The 19,647-nt window shown below is 52.5% G+C and overlaps 1 protein-coding gene and 2 non-coding genes across 3 annotated transcripts; 2 read left to right on the top strand and 1 right to left on the bottom strand.

Annotated features, from left to right (window-relative positions):
* The first annotated feature begins 7,499 nt into the window (after nucleotides 1–7,499).
* TRNAH-GUG (transfer RNA histidin (anticodon GUG)) lies at nucleotides 7,500–7,571 on the top strand. Its single transcript has one exon. It is a non-coding gene; the product is annotated as a tRNA-His (tRNA).
* A 945-nt stretch (nucleotides 7,572–8,516) lies between these two features.
* TRNAH-GUG (transfer RNA histidin (anticodon GUG)) lies at nucleotides 8,517–8,588 on the bottom strand. The gene has a single exon. It is a non-coding gene; the product is annotated as a tRNA-His (tRNA).
* Nucleotides 8,589–11,173: 2,585 nt separating this feature from the next.
* LOC134049116 (sodium/nucleoside cotransporter 1-like) lies at nucleotides 11,174–19,468 on the top strand. Its single transcript, XM_062501326.1, has 17 exons — nucleotides 11,174–11,242; nucleotides 11,433–11,524; nucleotides 11,868–11,959; nucleotides 12,348–12,537; nucleotides 12,888–13,029; nucleotides 13,773–13,886; nucleotides 14,266–14,343; nucleotides 14,678–14,758; nucleotides 15,099–15,179; nucleotides 15,319–15,444; nucleotides 16,625–16,755; nucleotides 16,958–17,126; nucleotides 17,319–17,516; nucleotides 18,005–18,086; nucleotides 18,594–18,692; nucleotides 19,143–19,254; nucleotides 19,345–19,468. Exons 1-17 carry the CDS (start codon nucleotides 11,174–11,176, stop codon nucleotides 19,466–19,468), a joined length of 1,980 nt encoding a protein of 659 aa, XP_062357310.1.
* Nucleotides 19,469–19,647: the final 179 nt, after the last annotated feature.

Raw genomic sequence — 19,647 nt, 5'->3', positions numbered from 1 at the left:
CAGAGAACTGTGTGCATCCTCAGCCCTCATCCATCTTCCAGGGCCTGAGGAGCTGCTTCAGCTGCCCTAAGTGCTCCTGGTGCTCGCTCCCAGCTGGGGACAAGAGTCCTGTTTAGCAGCTGGGCCAAGAACAGCACACAGGACCTTCCCTGAGCTGAGGAGGGATCATGCCACTTCATGGTAGACCTTCCCCTCCAGTTTAACCTTGGGTGGTGCGGACACAGCCCAGCGTCCCCCAGGCAGCAGCTTCTGCTGACTCAGAGGAGAAGGTCTCTGCCCCCGCACACTGCACACTCCCGGCTGATTCACCCCCAGGAAATGTGGGGGCTGAATCTGACACTTGCCAACGTGTCACTTGAGTCAGGTGCTAGGTCGACTCTTTCCTGGCGCCAGCATCGACCCTTGCTTGCAGAGAAGCTTGCAGCTCCTTCAATCTCCAGGTACTTCTTCCACGGCTTCACATAAAAGCCATTCGCAGGAACTTTGGAATGCTTGTGTGCCTGCTCCTTTCCTCCCCAGGAGCAACCCACATACACCACACTGTGCAGCACAGCAGGGACCAAGAGGATGTCACGTCTGCTGGGTGACAGCCGAACCACCTCCAGCGTCTCTGGGTATAGCAGGGGACATGAGGAGTGGAAGGTTGCAACTGTGACACCAGAAATGCTTCCTGAGAGGCAGCCAGAGAGTCCCAGACTGATAAATGACACATCTGTTCTCTGCAAATGAACAAAAATTGGCATACGGAGGAGGAAACTGGCATCGTTAGGGAACAGATGGATAAATATGACATACTGGGGAAGAGTCGACACAGCTCTCTTGCAGTGAATTTCTTTTCAAATAGCTAGTGGCTTTCTTGGAAAAAGCCAGCAGGCCCCTGAGGATGATGCAGCAGAGGTCCCTGCATTTCCACACGCAGATCTTTTGACAAGATGAGGTCAATGGCAAAATCTGCAATAATATTGAATTATTCTGGAAATTGTGGATGCATGCTAAGGATTGCAGGAGAATTTTGAGAGGCTGAGCAAGTTGACAATAAAATGAGACGAGCCAGTGTTAGGGAAGTGAAACACACGGAGAAACCAAGCCCAGGTTCTTGTCTAAAGTGATGGGTTCTGAGACTGGGAGGTCTCACAATCTGTGAAACTGTCCCCTCAGCACTCAGCAGAAGTCAAAACGTCAAAGACTCCCTGTCAAGCTCATAGGAAGGGTCAGGAAAGAGGAGAGGTGAAATCAGAGGTGTCACTATTCCCTAGCCAGTCCCAGTATACAAGCATTTCTGGTCCCCCTATTCCAAGGATACAGCAGAGCTGAAAATTTGCAGAGAAGAGCAACAGCAGGGTCCAAGGTCTCTGCACATGGGGACTGTGAAGGACCAGGGCTCTTTGGCACAGGAAAGAGACAGCTGGGATCACAGAGCAGAGATCTGCACAGCTGGGGGAGCTGGGAGAGGCTGAAGTAATGGCGATAGCACAAGGAGGAGACTCAGCACACAGTAGTCCTCCCTGCCAAGGGCTGCTGCAGATGCTACGTGGTTTAGGAGCAAGACCAGACAAATCCACAGAAAAAAAATCCACAGACGCATATTAAACACAAAGACTAGCACAAAGGAGACTTGTGAGTTTTTAGAAGCAGGAATCGTGTCCAGGGGAAGTGTTTCTACACATTTGCACCAGGAGACCATCAAAGCCTGGGTAGGACATGCACAAAGCATGTGTCTTTACCAAATGGAGCAAATTTCTGCAGGCACTTCTGCAGCTCCCCAACCCTTCTGTAAAAAACCAACCAACCAACCAACCAACCAAAAAAATTACTATGCAGTTGATAGTATAATAGAGGGAATGCTAATTGACCAAAAGCAGAGATTACAACTTTCTGAAAGACATCTGCCAGCTTGGAGCCAGATCCATTGGTCATCACCTCAGCCCAGCTGAGCCTGGTCCCTGCCTCTGCTTTTGGCACTGACAGCCCTCTGCACATCACGACCCCAAGAGTCACAACTGCTCTGTGTGTGGTTCGTTGTTTCATTAACACTTTGAGGAGGTGTGGAGAGCCCTGGAGAATTTAATTTCCACAGGTTCAGGTGCAGCATCCTGGAGACAAGCCAGTGAGAGAGCTGGGTGACAAGAGATGAGAGAAAAAATACTGCAGGACTGACACCCAGAGGGTGAGAAACACTTCTTTCACTGATAAATGCAAGGTTTGAGAGAAATTTCCAAACAACTGTTATGTAAACTCTTTGATGTTATTTTTTTTTCCTGCAAAATCATTTTGTGTGGGCTCAAGTCCCAGAGAGCTGAATTCTCCCTACTCGGCTCCCGTAGGGACAGGGGAACCAAGACACAGGAGCTTTCCTGCAGCAGAACTGGGATCATGACAGGAAAACCTTGTGACAGATGTTGGCTTGGTGGCAACAGCTCTATTATGTCATGCAAATTGCATGGCCTCATCCAGCTACCCACTTCCACAGTCTGACAGCCAGGTAGATGCTCTTGGGGCTTCAACCCTAGGATAAATTCTGTCCCTTAATTTCTGGCCCTCCATGGTGTTTTATTTGCTCCTACTGAAGAGCTTGATCATGCAAGGGCAAAACAGCATCCATCTGGGATAAAAATGCCTGAATCCCTTTTCTGAATGAATGAAGGAAGCAGGACCAGCTGCGAGAGCATGGATCTGAATCAATAGTATGTGGTAAAGTGGAATTGATTTGAGCTGCCGGCACTCATCAATCTGAGGCTGAGCAAACTAAGGAGCTGGAACATTTGCAGCTTAATCAGAGCAATGTGTCGGTGGGGGCCCAGGCTGGCAGGGGACTTGAGTGCCCCAGGAAGAGGTTAATGGTGGGTTTGATTAATCCAGCTGCAACAGCCATGCTCACACAGTCATGTCCTTCTCTGGACAGGCTCACTAACTTTGTGTTGCCTGTGAGGTGTGAACCACCCCTGGTGTCCCCTTATATCTCTTAATAGAGCTGTCATCACCCATCAGGAAGATGGGCTCAGTGCACAAGAGCGAAACAGTGGCCATTCCTCCCACAGAGAGGGGATCAATTGCAATTGCCACCAGCCCAGTTTCTCTGAAAGGGCTGAAAGGCAGAAAATGAAGGTGAATTCAGAGACAAGTGAAAGAAGTGGAGAGGTGAGGGCTGGCAGGCTGCCTGGCAGCTCATGGTGGCCTGTTTTCTGCCCACAAAAAAACACAGCACAAAGCTAGTTTAAGAGGTGGTCATGTGCAGGCCATAAATCCCTGCAGTGGGAGGAGGCTCCTGCTGTGCACAGACAAAGGCAGAGTGAGGGCAGCTAGAACCAGGCAGGGCACACACAGACATATGGCTGTATTTATTTAGGGCTGCAGGATGTCTGGTTCTCCCCTGGGACACTTTCCTCAGATTCTCTCTTCAGCTGGATGCTGGAGACACAAGGAAAGAGCTCAAGAGGCTTGTCTGGGCTGTGCTCCCTGGGTTTTGGACAGGATAGCTTTAACAAATGCTTGCTCCATTTTGGGTACCATTTTCTTTGATTTCTGAGCATTTAAACCAGGCAAGGGCATCCCAAAATACAACCGAGCAGAAAATCAGTCTGTTATATCCTGTTTGTCTTCCCTTCCAGTTTTCTTGTTGGCAGACTGGAAAATATCCTTTTGAAATTCAGGCTATGGAAAAACCAGGACCCACCTCGTTCTGTTGTGGGCTCATAAAGCTTCTGGAGAGCATCAGCTGAACACTCATGTCAAGGAATGCTCAAGTTCTTCTCATTCAGTCCTCAGTGCATGTCTCATGAGCTACAACCATAGAATGGTTTGGGTTGGAAGGGACCTTAAAGCCCATCTCATTCCACCCCCTGCCATGGGCAGGGACACCTTGGATCAGGTTGCTCCAAGGCCTCTCCAGCCTGGCCTGGAACACTCCTGGGATGGGGCAGCCACAGCTTCTCTGGGCAACCTGTGCTGGGGTTTCAACACCCTCTCAGCCAATAATTTCTTCCCAATATCTCATATAACTCTGCCCTCTGGGAGTCGGAAACCATTCCCCCTTGTCTTGTTACTCCAGGCCCTTGGCTCTCCAGCTCTCTTGGAGCCCCTTTAGGCACTGGAAGGGGCTCTAAGGTCTCGTTGGAGCCTTCTCTTCTCCAGGTTATGCCCCCCACTTCTCCCAGACTGTCTTCAGAGCAGAGGGGCTCCAGCCCTCAGATCATCTTTGTGGGCCTAGAAGAAGATGGTGGGGACATGATGAGGTCAGGTTGATTGCAATTGTCTCCCAGTTAAGATGTTTTGTCCTTCACTCCTAAAACCCACACAAACCTTCCCCTTCAGATTGTCCCAGCCCCAGAACCTTTCCCTGCTCTTGCTCCAGCATCCAGTTCTGCCCCAGTAGTGCCTATGGGTATGGGAATATGGGATGCTAAGCTAGATGGTAGAGTTGCTCTGATTTCCTTGGGAAGGAATGTGGGATTTCCACAGCAGAGCAATTTCCAAGTTGAATTAATGGCCTCTGAATATCCAGAGAAGAGAGTATTGGCCTGCACCACTGCTTTTAATCACCAGTAAAATACAGAGCAACTCCCCAGAGCTCTGGCATCCATCCTGCCTCCCTAGCACCAGCACTGCTCCTGTGGCTACTTTAGCAATCTACAAGAAAAAGACAAGGTGGTGGGCATTCATCTGCCTCCCATCTGCCTTCCTGAGACTGGAAAAGGAGGCTAGGGGGTGTCCCAGTGAGGGAACAGCTGGAGAGGCTGCTAGAGGGGCAGAACAGCCGAGACAGCCGTGCAGTGATGAAATGCACTTGTCCCTGTGCCAGCTGCAAGATTTATATTTGTGGCACAGAGTGGCAGTGTCTGGGTGCAGCAGCACTCTCTGTCTGGCTGCACTAGTGTTTTGACATTCCAGGCACCTTTAAAATCCCACTGAACACAACCCACAGGCATCAGAAGGCTCAGAGAAAAGACATTGAGGGACAGAGCAGGGTGGGAAGAGCAGAGGAGTCTGCCTGGAGCAGCCATCCTGCCTGGATGCTAGGTGCTGAGCATCCTATAGGGATCAGGTTAGACAGTAGACAGATGGGGCTCTCAAGACTCCCACAAGCTCATCTCTTTTCCTCCATGTTGTGAGAACACATCCTGGCAGGTCCAAACCATTGGGATTAAAAAGCATGTGGCAAAGGGCACTGGGGCCCTGACAACCTGTCAAGGTTTGCTTAGGAGTGCTCCCATCCCAGTTCTGTTGGGGAGGGCAGAAAGTTGTGCTGGGACAAGCCATGACTGCCAGTGATGGGTGGCAGCAGTTTCTTGCCTCCTTCTTCTCATCCACACCCGGTACCTTATCTCTGTGTCCTTTTGCACCTCCCTGCTTACTTCCATGTTTAGCTGACTCTCCTGTATCTCTGCAGTGTTATCTCAGCCATGCCTGTTCCAGCAGATGAGGTCATTGTAATTCCGTCAACTTCCACATTCTAGAAACATATACCAAGCAGCTAAAGCATGAGCCCCACTGCCTCCTCCATGCCACCAAGGAGCCCACACTGTGTGCCCTGTGTGAGCAGTGCCCAGCATCCACCCACCAACCCAAACATGGGCTCTGCATACTGCCAGGCCAGGAGCTGGGATAACGGCCATGGTGACACCAGCCTCAGGGGTCCCACTCTGCCTGCCCATGTGAATCCCCAAGGAGGAATCTCCTGGTCATCTTGTGTGCCATTGTAGGTTCTTTGTCCCTGCCAGCCATGGACAGCATGTCCTACCAGAGCATGTCCCACTGTCTCCTGTGGGTCCCATCACACTGTCCTGACCCAACACAGAAGTTGTCCAGGCTAACATGGACCTGGGCTTATCCCTTCACCAGTGACATGGCCCAGCTCATGGCACTGTGCCAGTATGGAGGAAGGCACAAGAGACCAGGCATAGTGCAGCACAAGGACTTTTTACCTTCACAAGCTCATAACCTGGGATTCAGAGGTTGCAGTGATCCCACCTCTACAGCTCAGCTGCACCTGTCCTGCAGGTGTCTGTTGGTTGGATTTGTGTCCTTGGTGCACTCAAGGGGATGATGATGGTTTCCAACTCCTTGGCCATGGGAGGAGAACCATGTATCTCCTTCCAATGCCATTGCACCTACTTTGTTCCAGCATAAGGACACAGGTGGTGACAGGGTGCAACACAGATGAACAAAAGCACTATCCCTTCAGCCCCATAAGAGGCATGGACTGGGATCTTGGCGCGTGGTCAAGAGAGGGAGAAAGGTGGGACTGGAGCAAGACACGTGGACACTCAGGTCATTCAGATACTCCTTCATCTCCTGGTGAGCCAGTTTGACATGGGAGAGCAGCTCCAACTGCAGAGGATCCCACCATTGCTGAGGGACCACTGGTGCACACCAGAAAACTTCTGAGGACAGGACAAGGTGGGCACAGACAAAGGGAGGACACAAAAAACCGCTCTGTTTTCCTCCACTACTCTGAGCTCCCTGGGCCAATTATGAGCAAGATGAGTTCAGAGTGGCAGGAGCAATTATTTCACAGAGTAATCAAGGTGTGCAGGGCATTTCACCAGTTTGCCCCAAGCCTCAGGAAGACTGTTTTAGATTTAGGATTTTCTAGCTGCAGCAGATACACCAGGACAGATGGGGTGCAAGGACACGGCCAGAACGGTTGTAGGAACCCCCTGTCAATCCCTGTAGTCCCTCCCATGGGAGGTGTATATGTATGACAAGTGATGAACTCATCCCATATGAAGTTTCTATGACCAGCTCTTCTGAAAGAACTAGTCTGCAAAAATGCTGCAATCACTCTAAAGTATTTTATGTCAAGAAATGTTTTTGATCCCAGGTATTTGGAATTCTCTGCATATCTGTGAAAATGAAAGAAACTTTAATACTGGGAGAAGGAAAGCAGCAGCAGTGATGAGAGCAGAGTCATTAGGTATCGATATGTGCTTGAGCAGGAGAAACAAGGAGTCTGGCACAGACTGACACCTGTTGCTGTTTCAGGGGCATAAAATCTTTGGTCTCTTTCTTCTTCTCCCATCCCTCTGTGCCCAGTCGTTCGTTAATCCCGTGGTTGGGAGAAACTTTACTCCCTGAGAAATACGCAGGAGACCAAGAGGTAAGGTTACAGCTCGGTGAACGTGGTTGCCCTACCACACAGAGGGCTGGGTGGAGGGGAAGGCTTAGAGCAGGGAACTAGGCCGAGGGCAGGGGATGAAGGAGAGAGGGTGAAGGCCGCAGCTGGTGTCAGACACAGAGTGAGACTCAGGGCTGGGGCCAAGGGACTGGGTGAGGGCCGTGAGAACACCGGGGCCACGTCCCGGGCTGGGACGGCAAGGCGGAGGTCCTAACGCGGGGTACGCGAGCGGGGAACACGGCAATCACCTCTTATCGCTGCCTCATAGGAATAGTGACGGGGGCGGAGCGGGAACTTCCCGGCCTAGCTCCGCCCCAGCGCACGTCAGCCTGCACAGCGCCAACAGCCCAGGAGCCGGCCCCACACCGCAGAGCCTCGGTAGCGCGCCGTGATCGTATAGTGGTTAGTACTCTGCGTTGTGGCCGCAGCAACCTCGGTTCGAATCCGAGTCACGGCATCGCCCGGCGGTACCACGGCACACGGGCTCTAGCTTTTGCGATTTTTTTTCCCTTAACCACCGCAGCCCGTAATTTTTTGTCACGTCGCGCCGATATTTCATTTTTCTGAATTTTATTTCTGCCTGTTTTAGGAGGGGCTACGGGGGTGGGCTGAGCTGGGCTTGCGCAGCGCAGGGCGTGCGCGGGCGCCGGGGAGAGAGGAACGGAAGTACAGAAAACAATAAAATAACGTAAGGTGTAAAAAAGAACATAGAAGTAGAGATAATAAATAAAATCATAAAATTAAATTTTAAAATACACCAAAATAAGGAGAGGAGGGGAGGGGAGGGGAGGGGAGGGGAGGGGAGAGGAGAGGAGAGGAGAGGAGAGGAGAGGAGAGGAGAGGAGAGGAGAGGAGAGGAGAGGAGAGGAGAGGAGAGGAGAGGAGAGAATGAGGTATAAAGTAAGAGTAAAATGGAAATAAAAATAGAATTTAAAAATTAAGCTTAAAAAATATAAACATAAAATAGAAAAAATATTATTAAAATTATGACAATAGGTTAAGTAAAATAAAAGTGAATATAATCAAATAACTAAATAATTAAATTTAAAATAATATAAAATAAACTATTAAAATAAAATTATAGATAAAGTGTAATAGAAAAAACTAAACAACAAATAACACTTGATGACATAAGGGTAAACAATTAAAATTTAGAAATCGAATAGAATAAATTAAAGAATAAAACAAAGTGAAAATTTAAAAACTAAAATGAAAATTAAGTTACATTAAACAGATAAAATTAAATACGATTAAATGAAAATAAATAAGCTAAATTAAAAATTAATATTAAAAAAATATTAAAAATAATAATATAACAACGAAATTAAATGATGCAACAAATCCATATAGAAACAGTGGCGGCAAAAAGCTAGAGCCCGTGTGCCGTGGTACCGCCGGGCGATGCCGTGACTCGGATTCGAACCGAGGTTGCTGCGGCCACAACGCAGAGTACTAACCACTATACGATCACGGCGCGCTACCGAGGCTCTGCGGTGTGGGGCCGGCTCCTGGGCTGTTGGCGCTGTGCAGGCTGACGTGCGCCGGGACTGACCCGCCTCGCAGTATCCCGGGAGTATTTCACGAGCGGCCTCGTTTCTCGTACGGGGCTGAGGGGACTCGCCCAAGCGCGGCGAGGGAGGTTAGACCAGCGTGGCACCCGCAGCTTTCACGGCTTCCCCCTTTGTCACCCACATAAAGACTTGCGCCATCGCGCCTCGCCCCTCCCCAAAACTGGGTAGCATTAGCGGCTGGATTGGCCGAAATCCACAGAAGGTGTGGAAATGGGAAGGAGAGCGGTTTACGGGCAGCGTGTGGCACGTGGGTGCCCTGAGTGCCCCGTGGTATCATTAATCACCAGTGTCTGAACTCTGAACCGATTCCTGCCAACCCCGGTTTGCCATCCTCCGAGCCACATCACTTCACCGCTCCCTGTGTAAACAAAGAGCGGGAGGTACCAGTAGAGTGCACAAACCTGGGCATGCGATTCTCATCATCCCGAGTGAAAAGGTGTTTTCGAACACACAGTGCAAGGTGACGTTTTTGTTGGCTTTCACCCCGTCCTTCTCAGGGACCGGGGAACATGACTTCATGCCACTGAAGCTTTGGAGGCCACGTGTGCCCCACTCTGGTTTTCTTTGTGAAGAATTTCCGGGGGGGTGTGATAAAAGTTTGATTCTTACTTTCAATACCTCTGTCTTCAAGGCTCGCTATGCCTCGGGGGAAAGTCTCCCGGCTGACCTTCCTTTGTATGGCACACTGCCCTGCACGGCCAAGCCGCCGGGCTCCGCCACCGCGGGGCTGCCCCTCATGCACACCCCGGGAGGAGCCGGACCGGCCCCGGCGCCGCAGTGCCCAACCCAGCTCTTTGGACCGAGCTGTTAATGGGTAACCATTAACACTGAACCGGGGCACTGGACCGAGAGCTGCGCGGCCAGCAGGGCTAGCGGGTGAGTGCGGGGTGACGGCGGGTGCCAGGGCAGAGGAGACGTGGGGACAGGGGGGGCACGAGGCCACCGGGGATGTGAGAGCATGGGGTGCAGAGACACAGGGCAGAGGGTCCTGCGGCCACGCTGCTCCAGAGGCTGCAGAGGACGCAAGGAGCAGGAGTGCGTGGGGATGCAGGTACACAGGGGGCACTGGGGGCACCCCTCCCCTCCCTCCCTCATTATGCACCTGTCCATGTGGTCCCGTTCCTAAGGGGATGGCAGCCAATGAGACTGCACCAAAACAAGAGATTGTGGGGCTGGTGGAGTGGGGGACAAGGAGGTGGCATCAGCCTGGGTGTCCTAGGAGGCACCGAGCCTGAGGTGGGGGCACAGCCAGGAACCTGGTGTGGTCCTGGAACTCCAAGAGATCCTGGAGGGGCCACTGAGACCAGATGGGTATTGGGGAGTGTCCTTGAAGTGGTGGTGGACTTGGTGAGGGGGGTCCTCCTGATCCTGGAGGATCCTGTGCAGGATCCTGTCAGAGTCCTGGAGAGACATCCATGAGCACCAGGAGCACCAGTGATGTTGGAGGCCCTGGAGGGGGTGTGAGGTCCTGGGTCCTGCCCTGCTGCTGGGGAGCCATGAACCCAGGGACACATGGGGGCCAGCATGCCCCAGTGGTTCCCCATGGTGGCTCTGCTGGCCTGTGGAGCCCTGGCCACACCACCTTCAGCTGCTATGAGATCCCACGAGGAGGGCGATGTTCTCCAAAACTCCCCACCTACACCTGTTGTATTTGGGGCTGAGTCTTTTCCTTCGGTGGACACTGCGAGAAACTGGCAATGGCCCTGTAATCTCGTTCTCCACACAGACCTCTACAATTCTCTTCAAAGCAAAGATAACATCTTACTGCCTCTGTCCTCAGACAGAAGTCCTTCAACAGTTGGATCACTGCCTTGCGTGCAACTATCTGCTTTTCCCTCATCCTTTTCCAGGTAGAGGAACTGGGAAGGTTTACAAATGGGATGATGCTCCAAGGGTTGCTGCCCTGGCATAAGACTGGTTCTTCTGGCTTTGCTGGACCAGTTCTCCCAGTATGATTCTCCTTTAGGACGAGTCCCTATGCAAACTACCAGTCATTCCTACCCCTCATTCCTTTGCTATGTTAATTATCAGCATGAAAATTATCAACCCTCATCTTACTTGGTTGTACCAAGACCTTTTGATGAGGAAGGATACTATGTGAAAAATCTCTCTTGCAAAGGGGCTTACAGAGGCTGGTGGACACTGTCACCAACTTGGAGGAGGAATACCAGCACTCCCTGCTGCATGTAATCCTCTCATATAATTCATTGGAAGCACAGGAGAGTAAAGACCTCTCCAGAGTTAAAGAACAAGGCAGTCAGCACACCAGCACCATGATCTGGGGACCCCATAGGGGTGGTCCATTGATGTGCTGGGGAAATACCTGCTCTGAATACTGGTTGTGAGGGGCATTCTCCTCTCAGAAACCCAAAACTGAAAAGCAGAGTGGGACATTTGTGCTTCCCAGATGTGTTCCCATCTTTCTCTCCCTGCTAGCATCAGGCCCTCCTAGTATTGTTTCCCATATGCACTGAAGGAGCTTCTGGAGATGGCAGGAAACCAGATAACCCTGGACAGCTTTGAAAACGGCACAGATAACCCAGCTTTCAGCTTTGAGGTAACCTTCCCTTCCCTTCCCTTCCCTTCCCTTCCCTTCCCTTCCCTTCCCTTCCCTTCCCTTCCCTTCCCTTCCCTTCCCTTCCCTTCCCTTCCCTTCCCTTCCCTTCCCTTCCCTTCCCTTCCCTTCCCTTCCCTTCCCTTCCCTTCCTATTGGAGTACAGGGTGCTCCAGTTAATTATGTGTTCCAGGGAGAGAAGAGACGCTATGAGGAATGTGGTGGTCCATGTGGTGAGAACCAAGAGAGAAGAGAAGGGAAAGGGAGATTCTCCTCCTACTGCAGGTGGGATAATCTGCACAGATGTGTGAGCTCTGCCAGAGACAAACCTGATTTGGGAGCAAAGTAGGGTGGTATTGAGCACACAGTGTCTGACAGCTCCATGTGGCCTTGTAGAACGCCACTGAGAGGTCTCTGTTCCCCATAGCAGGTGATGGTGAACATGCTGGGGTTTCTCATCATGGGCCACCTGTACCACCTCCTGCTAGTGGAATTGCCCAGCAGGAGCCATGGTCATGGCCTGGCTCTGGTGGGTTGGCTGCAGTTGGGGTGCTTTGGCTTGACTTGGGCTGATCTTCCATGTCCATCTTCTGTATCTCTTATGTCTCTGGCATGTGATTCTCCCCAGGAAGGCCTTGCAGCCGGCATCCAAGGCAAAGCATTTCTGCACGGCTCATGCCAAGGTGTTGAGAAGAGTCGTCCTGGGGCTCCTTGGAGTAGGTGAGGACTTCCTGTCACCAAGACTCCACATTCCCTCCCCTTTATCTGGCTGTGCCTGCAGACTTCACTTACTGAACATGGTCAAATGTGTGGAAGTTGTATCCACTCCCAACAGCCTCACTGCCCCCTCCTCATCCCACCACTGCTGCTCAGTTCTATCTTCACTTCGCTGTCCCCCTGACCTTTCTCTACCTACCCAAAGGGTTTACTGTGCACCTTCTGCTCCCTGCTGCGGTGGTGCTCTTAAGGTCTCATGCAAAGATGGTATCCTCAAGGGTGGCCAGGGAAGGATATTGGGAGGAAATGCACCTCATGGTTTGCCCCAGTGAGTTATGAACCCATAATCCTACAGCCCTGATGTTTCTGATTCCCAATATGCCTTCTCCAGCCTACCTGTGCTACTTCATTGCGGCCTGTTACCTCAACTTCCAGCGAGCCCTTGCCTTGGTGGTCATGACTGCCGTGGTTGCCTTCTTCGTCTGCTGGGACATCTTCAAGAAGCACTGTGGAGCAAAGGTTCTTCTCCTCCTCCGCCCCATTGGCACGTGCTTCCAAAAGTCCTGGCCATGGCTGAAATGGTGAGTCACGAGAAGACAGGGCCAGATCCCTCCCAGCACCTGGGCTCCCTCCCATGGCTCTGCCAGCACAACCACAGCTGAGGCATCAGGCATGTGCTCAACTGCCATGCTGGCACCTCACAAATAGCGAGCATGGCCCAGCCTGGGAACCACTTAAAAGCCATTGCAGAAATGTCTTGCTGCTCTGCCTCAGCAGCCTGATGGCTATTCACACTTGTGCCTGAGCTGCGTGTTTCTTCAGATACGTGGACCTAACAGTGGCAATTCCATCACAATTGGCTCCTGCCCTTCATGAGCTTCTCTCCCTATGGGGACATCATCTTGCTGACAGTCTGGGGTTTCCTCTGCAGGCTCCTGTGGGTGGCCCTCCTGGCAGGCCTGATTGTATGGCTGGCTTTGGACACTGGCAGAAACCCAGAGCAGCTCATCTCATTAGGTGGCTTCTGCTTTTTGGTGCTGTTCCTGTTTGCTTGCTCCAAGCACCATGGTGCGGTATGTGTTTCAGGTGGGACTTGACCATCAATCCCCTCACAGGAGGTGCCCCCCTCCCTCCACCCAGCACTGGAGAACAAGCACTTCATTCCCTAAGCTATCTCCTTCTCTGGAGGAAGGAGAAGTCCAGCAGTGCTGGGCAGAGCTGGGCAGAGCTTGAGGAGCTGAACTGGTTGGGTGGACAGACCCCAAAGCCATCTCACTGCTCCTCTTTCCATTACTCTCCTTCCCACTTCCCAATCCAGGGCTCCCCTGCATTGCCTCTGTTCTGTTTTCTGCCATGTCCCTCATAGTGGGTCAGACCCAAAACCCCAGCACCAGACCCACATCCTGGCTTCAGGTGCCTTGGGAGCCTTGGTCAGAAGTGACTGAAGTCCTAGTGGCTTTCAGCCCAAACTGCTTCAGTGCTCCCAGTCCCAACTGCTGCCAGTCACTCCATCCTGCTCCTCCAAAGGATTATTGAACAGACAGTTTCAGTTTAGCAGGTCTGTGCTAACAATCATCATAAGGTCTTTGTGTTTGTATCCTGGGTCAGCTCAACAGGTTATGTTCTAACCAGTTCCAGAGTCTCACCAACCAATTTCTGGCTCTGTCACCAACCCATGTTTGTCGGTTTCTGTGACACTTTTTCGGTCTCCCCATGTGGTGTTTGCCATGTGCTGCTGTTGCAGCAGCTGGAAACCAGAGGGGGAAGCCTGTAGGCCTTGAAACATTTCAGCTCCTATTCTGCTTTTTGTCCCCAGGTGTCCTGGAGAGCCGTTTTCTGGGGTCTTGGTTTGGAGTTCTTACTCGGACTCTTTGTCCTCCGAACGACTCCTGGCACCCGAGCTTTCCAGTGGCTGGGAGACCAGATACAGGTACTGCATGTACTATCCCATCCTGTGCTTGTATCCTGAGATTAACAGGAAAAGCAGACTGTGGCATGGGGAGGGGACATGGCGGGGATTGCATGCTCACAAACACTTTTGTTCGGGACTGGAGGGAAGCCAACTCTTCCTTGGTTTTCTGCAGCAGGCCAGAGCCCTTGGTGTGCTCTCCCTCCCAGGCTGTAGCAGAGCACTGTGGCTTTGGGACAGCCCACCAGTATCCCCATCTTAGGTCTCAGAGGGTCATTCTCTGGTATGCAGTGAAATGAGCTGTGGAACTGGGAGCACAGCCCCTCACTAGGCAGAATGAAAAATCAGGGAAGGACCTCATGGAGATCTCTGTCCTACTGTGTAACTTCTTCCCTTGCAGTACTTCCTGAGCTACACCACAGCTGGCTCCAGCTTTGTCTTTGGGAACACACTCATTGAAGAAGTCTTTGCCTTCCAGGTCAGCCAAGGAATGGGGCATGGGGAGGTTTTATTCTGGTCTGCCTCTTTGCTGGGTCCTGGAGAGCACAGAGCTAAATGCAGCCATATCTGCTGCAGCAGAGCTCAGTCATCTCAGAGATGGATCTCCCTCAGCTGTGTATCCATCTATGGGCTTCCTCAGTGCCATGGAAGATTTGCACTGGTCCCTGTCCCTTCTGCCAGCCTGGCTGAGTGTTGTGGCACCCCAGTAGTGTGGGCTGGCTGTGTAGTACCACTCCATGCCCAGCCTGGTGCGCACAGGTGCCAGGATGTGTGGCTCAGCTCTCCTTTAACCCTTTGTGCCTTGCCTGCAGACCCTGCCCATCATTGTTTTCTTCAGCTGTGTGATGTCCATCCTCTACTACCTTGGTGTCATGCAGTGGCTTATTCTCAAGGTAAGGCCTCACTCCTAAATCTGGGATGGCAGTGGAAAGGAGAAGAACCTGTTGGGTTCTCTGTGTACTACGATCAGCTGAGAGGTGTCCCAGGAAAATTGTAACTGTACTAATTTGGGGTGATTTGTCCTACTTAAAAGAACAGACACAACTCCTGTCTTTCTAATGTGTCCTTCTCAGAAAGATGAAAAAGCTGAACCCTAGAGCTGATGTTTCCACCCGGTCTGGGGGTGCTTCCCAGGATCACCTCCATGCAGGGGCCACACAGTGCCTGGCTTCATGGATATAGTGGCAGGGTGCCAGGAACCCCTGTCAACACAGTGGCCTTGTTTTTCCCCAGATCTCCTGGCTGCTTCAAGTCTCAATGGGCACCACTCCTACTGAGACTCTCAGTGTGGCAGGGAATATTTTTGTGGGACAGGTAAGGTCCTGGACAGCAGATCCAGCTACTCAGTGCTTGCAGCTGAGCCTGCCCTGGAGAAAGGGTCTTCTCCCTCCCTATGAGACCCGTGGACCTGTAAGGCCCCATCCTAAGGACAGCAGGTTTTTGTCTTCCACAGACCGAAGCCCCGCTGCTCATCCGCCCATACCTCATGGACATGACCCTGTCAGAAATCCATGCTGTGATGACTGGTGGCTTTTCCACCATCGCAGGCAGCGTGATGGGTGCTTACATATCCTTTGGGGTGAGTGCATGAACAGTTGGATCCACGTGCTCCCTGCTACAGGGTATTGACATGCAAAACTACCCTGGACTTGAGGATGAGAGAAGACCCCCAGCAGGTGCCTCTTGGTCCCCTTCCATAAGCAGGATGAGAGAGGGGTGTCCAGACTCACCTTATCCCAAAGACACCCAAAGACATTCAGCCCCACCTTTCCTGGCCTGGCCAGAACCCTAGAGCCCTGCCAGGTAGAAGGCAGTGCTATGGGACCCTTACCGTGTGTCCCTGCACAGCATGGAGGGCAAATCCCACAGAATCATGAGATAATATAGCCTGGAAAGATGCTCTGTGACAGTTCTTTGATCCACCCTCCTGCCAACTGAGGTTATGGCAACTGAGGGGATGCCCAGGACTTTGTCCAGATTCATGGTCAACATCCTGTGGATGGAGATCTCCCCCAACCTGTCTAGTTTCCCCCAGAGGTGCCAATTTTTCCTTATATCCAATTGGAACTGTGCCTGTGATTCCACCTTTTCACTGGCTATCACCGAGCACTGTCTCCCCTGCAACCCCTTTTAAACAGAAACAGCAATACCCACCTCCCTCCCTCTTTTCTCCCACCAAAACAATCCCTGCTCCTCCAGCATTGCCTGGGCACTTCTGGCACCAAGCCCCCAGGGATGCCCTCTCCAGTTCATCAGTACTCTGGATGAAACTTCCGCTTAACCTGCTGCCTGTGCTCCTGCTATTTAAACATTAATTAGTCTCCTTAAATGGGGAACCAAAGGTGGAAGGTCAGAGAAATGAGATGTTGCCAGGGAGTGGGTGAGGCTGGGAGCTTGGCCCTTCGTCAGCATGTAGAAGTTAACAGTGTTATCCAACTCCTTGCTCTGATATCAGTAAAAAGGGACAAGGAAGGGAAAAGACCCATTATGATTAAGTCAACCAGCAGGAGAGATTAACAGCACCAAGGCTACAATCACTGCAACTCCAGTGATCACCTCCATCTAGGCAAGCTGCCGCATGTGCATGGCTGCTTAGATGGGAAAACCAGCCAGTTTCCCTATCTTGAGCAAATGGAGAGCCCTAGACTGCTCTGAGTGTCACTGGCTGATGCCAGCCATGTGCTGGTATGCCCTGGGGTGGCAGGTCATGGGGGGAGCCTTGCGCAGAGGTGCCTATGCCTCTGGTCTGCACACTGCAGATCGACGCAGCATCGCTGATTGCAGCTTCTGTGATGGCTGCGCCCTGCGCCCTCGCCATGGCCAAACTTGTCTACCCTGAAGTGGAGGAGTCCAAGTTCAAGGGCAAAGCAAGCATCCGCCTTTCCAGTGGGTGAGTGTGAGGAGATGGGAAGTGGAGTGGGGCTGCATGTGTCCTGCAGAGAAGCTGTGGGGGCACTTTGGGGCAGAAGTGGAAACTGTGGATAGCCCAAGGGTGGGAAAGCCTGTGGTGTGCACACATCCATGGAGTGAGTGCTGACCTGGCATGGGGGATGCCCAGCCAGGTGAGGACATTGGAGTCTTTTCCTATGCAGCGAAGAGCAGAACATCCTGGAAGCTGCTAGCAACGGGGCTGCCGCCTCTGTGGGGCTCGTGGCCAACATTGCAGCCAACCTCATCGCCTTCTTGGCTGTGCTGGAGTTCATCAACGCTGCCCTCCGCTGGTTCGGCGAGATGGTAGACATCAAGGGTCTTACCTTCCAGGTATCTCCAAGAGCAGACCCATGGTTTGAGCTGCCAGATCCTGCATCCCCCACCCATCCCCACCTTTGCCCGCTGCCTCAGTGGGCTGCTGAGACCCTTGCTGGGTTTTTGGCAAATGCTGGCAGTGGATGTCCAATCTGGGGGCTGTGCAGGTCAGCTCTGAGTCATTCCCTTCTGGGATGCTTTTCCCAGGTGATCTGCTCCTATGTCCTCATGCCTGTGGCCTTTCTCATGGGGGCAGACTGGACAGACTCACCGCTGGTGGCTGAGCTCCTTGGGATCAAGATCTTCCTGAATGAGTTTGTGGCATACCAGCAGCTGGCCACATACAAGAAGAACCGTCTGATGGGCCTGGAGGAGTGGGATGGGAGCCGGAAACAGTGGATATCTGTGAGGGGCACCTGCCACCCTGCTAGGCACAGGGCAGGGATAGAGCCAGCTGGAATGTGGAATGGGACCTGGCTAGGCAGACGGGTGGTGGGCAGGCAGAGGATAATAGAACCATTTAGTTTGGGAAGGTCCTCTAAGATCACTGAACCAGGATGATGGTGCTGGGAGTTGGAGGGCACCTATGTCCAGCTAGACTTAGATGTTTGCTAATGGCTGGGTGTGAGAGGAAGGAGTCAGTGAAGCCCTTTCCCATTTATCCTGCTCCTTGATGGGACAGATCATGGTGTTACAGGGCCCCTTGTCCTCCCAGCCCAGCCTCTTCCAGGGAGAGCCTTCATCCTTGCTCCCATAAATAGCTGATGGAGAAGGTGTTGGGGTGGGGGACTTCTATCATGTCTTTCTGGGAGGTCCAATATGGTGCTCAGCTCTGGGTGCTCTGGGGCTGCTTCTGGGCAGAGGTGATCATCCCCTGCTGCTGTGCCCTCCAGGAGCGAGCCGAGAGCATCACCACCTTTGCCCTCTGTGGATTTGCCAACCTCAGCTCCATTGGCATCACTCTGGGAGGCCTGGGTGAGTGTGACATATATCCTGAATGCCTGGGCACTCAGGGAGTGGGGTCCTGGGCCAGGGAGAGAGAGCTCAGCTGAGACAGGAGGAACTTGCTGCCCTCAAGCCTCCATGCTCGGTCTCTGCCAGATCAGAAACAGCGTTTGCAAGAGGTGACCAGGATAGTTTTGCACTGCACCCATGGGCAAGAGCACATGCATGTCCCTTCAAGCCTGGGTGTCATCCAGCCACAGGGGAAAGAGCAGAGAGACTTCAATGCTGGGAGTGCTCAGGGCTCTGGTGGATCACCTATAAGTGCAGGGTGGGCACAGTGCTCTGCCAGGACGGGCAGACAGCACACTGGGTGCTGGCTGGGATCACCACATCCTCCAGACAGCAGGAGTTGGGGTGAGCAGGGCACTATGTGGCAGAGCCAGCTCAGGACTGAGGACATGTCCCTATCTGTCCCACACCCAGTAGAGAGCCAGACCAAGGATCTGACTCACCTCACTGTCTGTTTTGCCCCCACAGCTTCCATGGTGCCCCAGCGCAAGGGTGACTTTGCTTCCGTGGTGCTGCGGGCCCTGCTCACTGGCATCTGTGTCTCCATGCTCAATGCCTGCCTGGCAGGTAAATCTCTGCCCACTGCCAGCAGGGCCAGAGAATCCAGGGAGGGACAGGCACAGGGCTGAAACTGCATAAATGCAGCCTTCAGGAATGGAGGTGGCTGGCCTGTCCCCCCATGGCTCTGCCAGAGCCTTCAAACCCTGCTCTCCACTCATGGCTCTGCCAAGGGCAGCCCAAGCCCAACAGCTTTCCTGGAGCCCCTCATGCTCCTCTGGGCTGGAACATTTCAAGGGCAACTTTTGGAGTATTGCAAGGAGCTCCCTGAAGTCTTAGGGGGGAGGTGGGATGGCTTATGGGAACCTGCAGAGTCTCAGGTACAGGATTTGCAAGTAAGTATAGTCAGGGTGTGGGACTTGTGAGCAGGCATGGGGTACAGGACTCACAGCTTGCTTGGGGTATGGAATGTGGATCCATGGTCCCTCTTAAGTCCCAACAGGAGCCCTTGTCTCCCAGGTCTCCTCTATGTGCCAACAAAGGTGGGTGACTGTGCAATGTTCTTCAGCAGCACCAACTTCAGTTCGACCAGCTACACTATGTACACTTGCTGTAAGCAGCTCTTTGCAAGGTGGGTGTGAAGGGCCCTGGAGCCATCTGGTTGTGCCCAAGGACCCAGGTGGTGGGACAGTTTGTCCTGACCCTGTGTCTCTCCCTCCAGCTCAGTGCTCCAGAATGGGACTGTCTCCTTCACGGGATCCTGGGCTGAGCAGGCAGAGAGCATGCTGTGGCTTACAGAGTGCTGTGTGTACTACAACCACACATCCTGTGCAGGGACAGTCTAGAAGTGGGGAACACCATGGCCTATCCCCAAAGGTAGAAAAAAAATGCAACAGAAACCTGAGAATTTGATCTGCTCCTCTCCAGTGCTGAAGGACAGCTGTGTGCACCTTGCAACCTGCAGCCTTAGGTGCTGGCCCTGTGGACACAAGGGAGCAGCTCCCAAATAAATTACGTCAACCCT

The sequence above is a fragment of the Cinclus cinclus genome, chromosome 13, assembly GCF_963662255.1.
Source record: "Cinclus cinclus chromosome 13, bCinCin1.1, whole genome shotgun sequence".
Classification (NCBI taxonomy): domain Eukaryota; kingdom Metazoa; phylum Chordata; class Aves; order Passeriformes; family Cinclidae; genus Cinclus; species Cinclus cinclus.
Note: the sequence above shows the minus strand (reverse complement) of the source record. Positions and strands in the feature narration are given on the sequence as shown.

Bases quoted from the DNA above. Each gene is read 5' to 3' on its own strand.
- LOC134049116 (XM_062501326.1), top strand. From the start codon at position 11,174: ATGGCAGGAAACCAGATAACCCTGGACAGCTTTGAAAACGGCACAGAT. The intron at 12,538-12,887 runs GTGAGTCACGAG...TTTCCTCTGCAG, and splicing joins TCCTGGCCATGGCTGAAATG to GCTCCTGTGGGTGGCCCTCC. The intron at 16,756-16,957 runs GTGAGTGTGAGG...TTTCCTATGCAG, and splicing joins AGCATCCGCCTTTCCAGTGG to CGAAGAGCAGAACATCCTGG.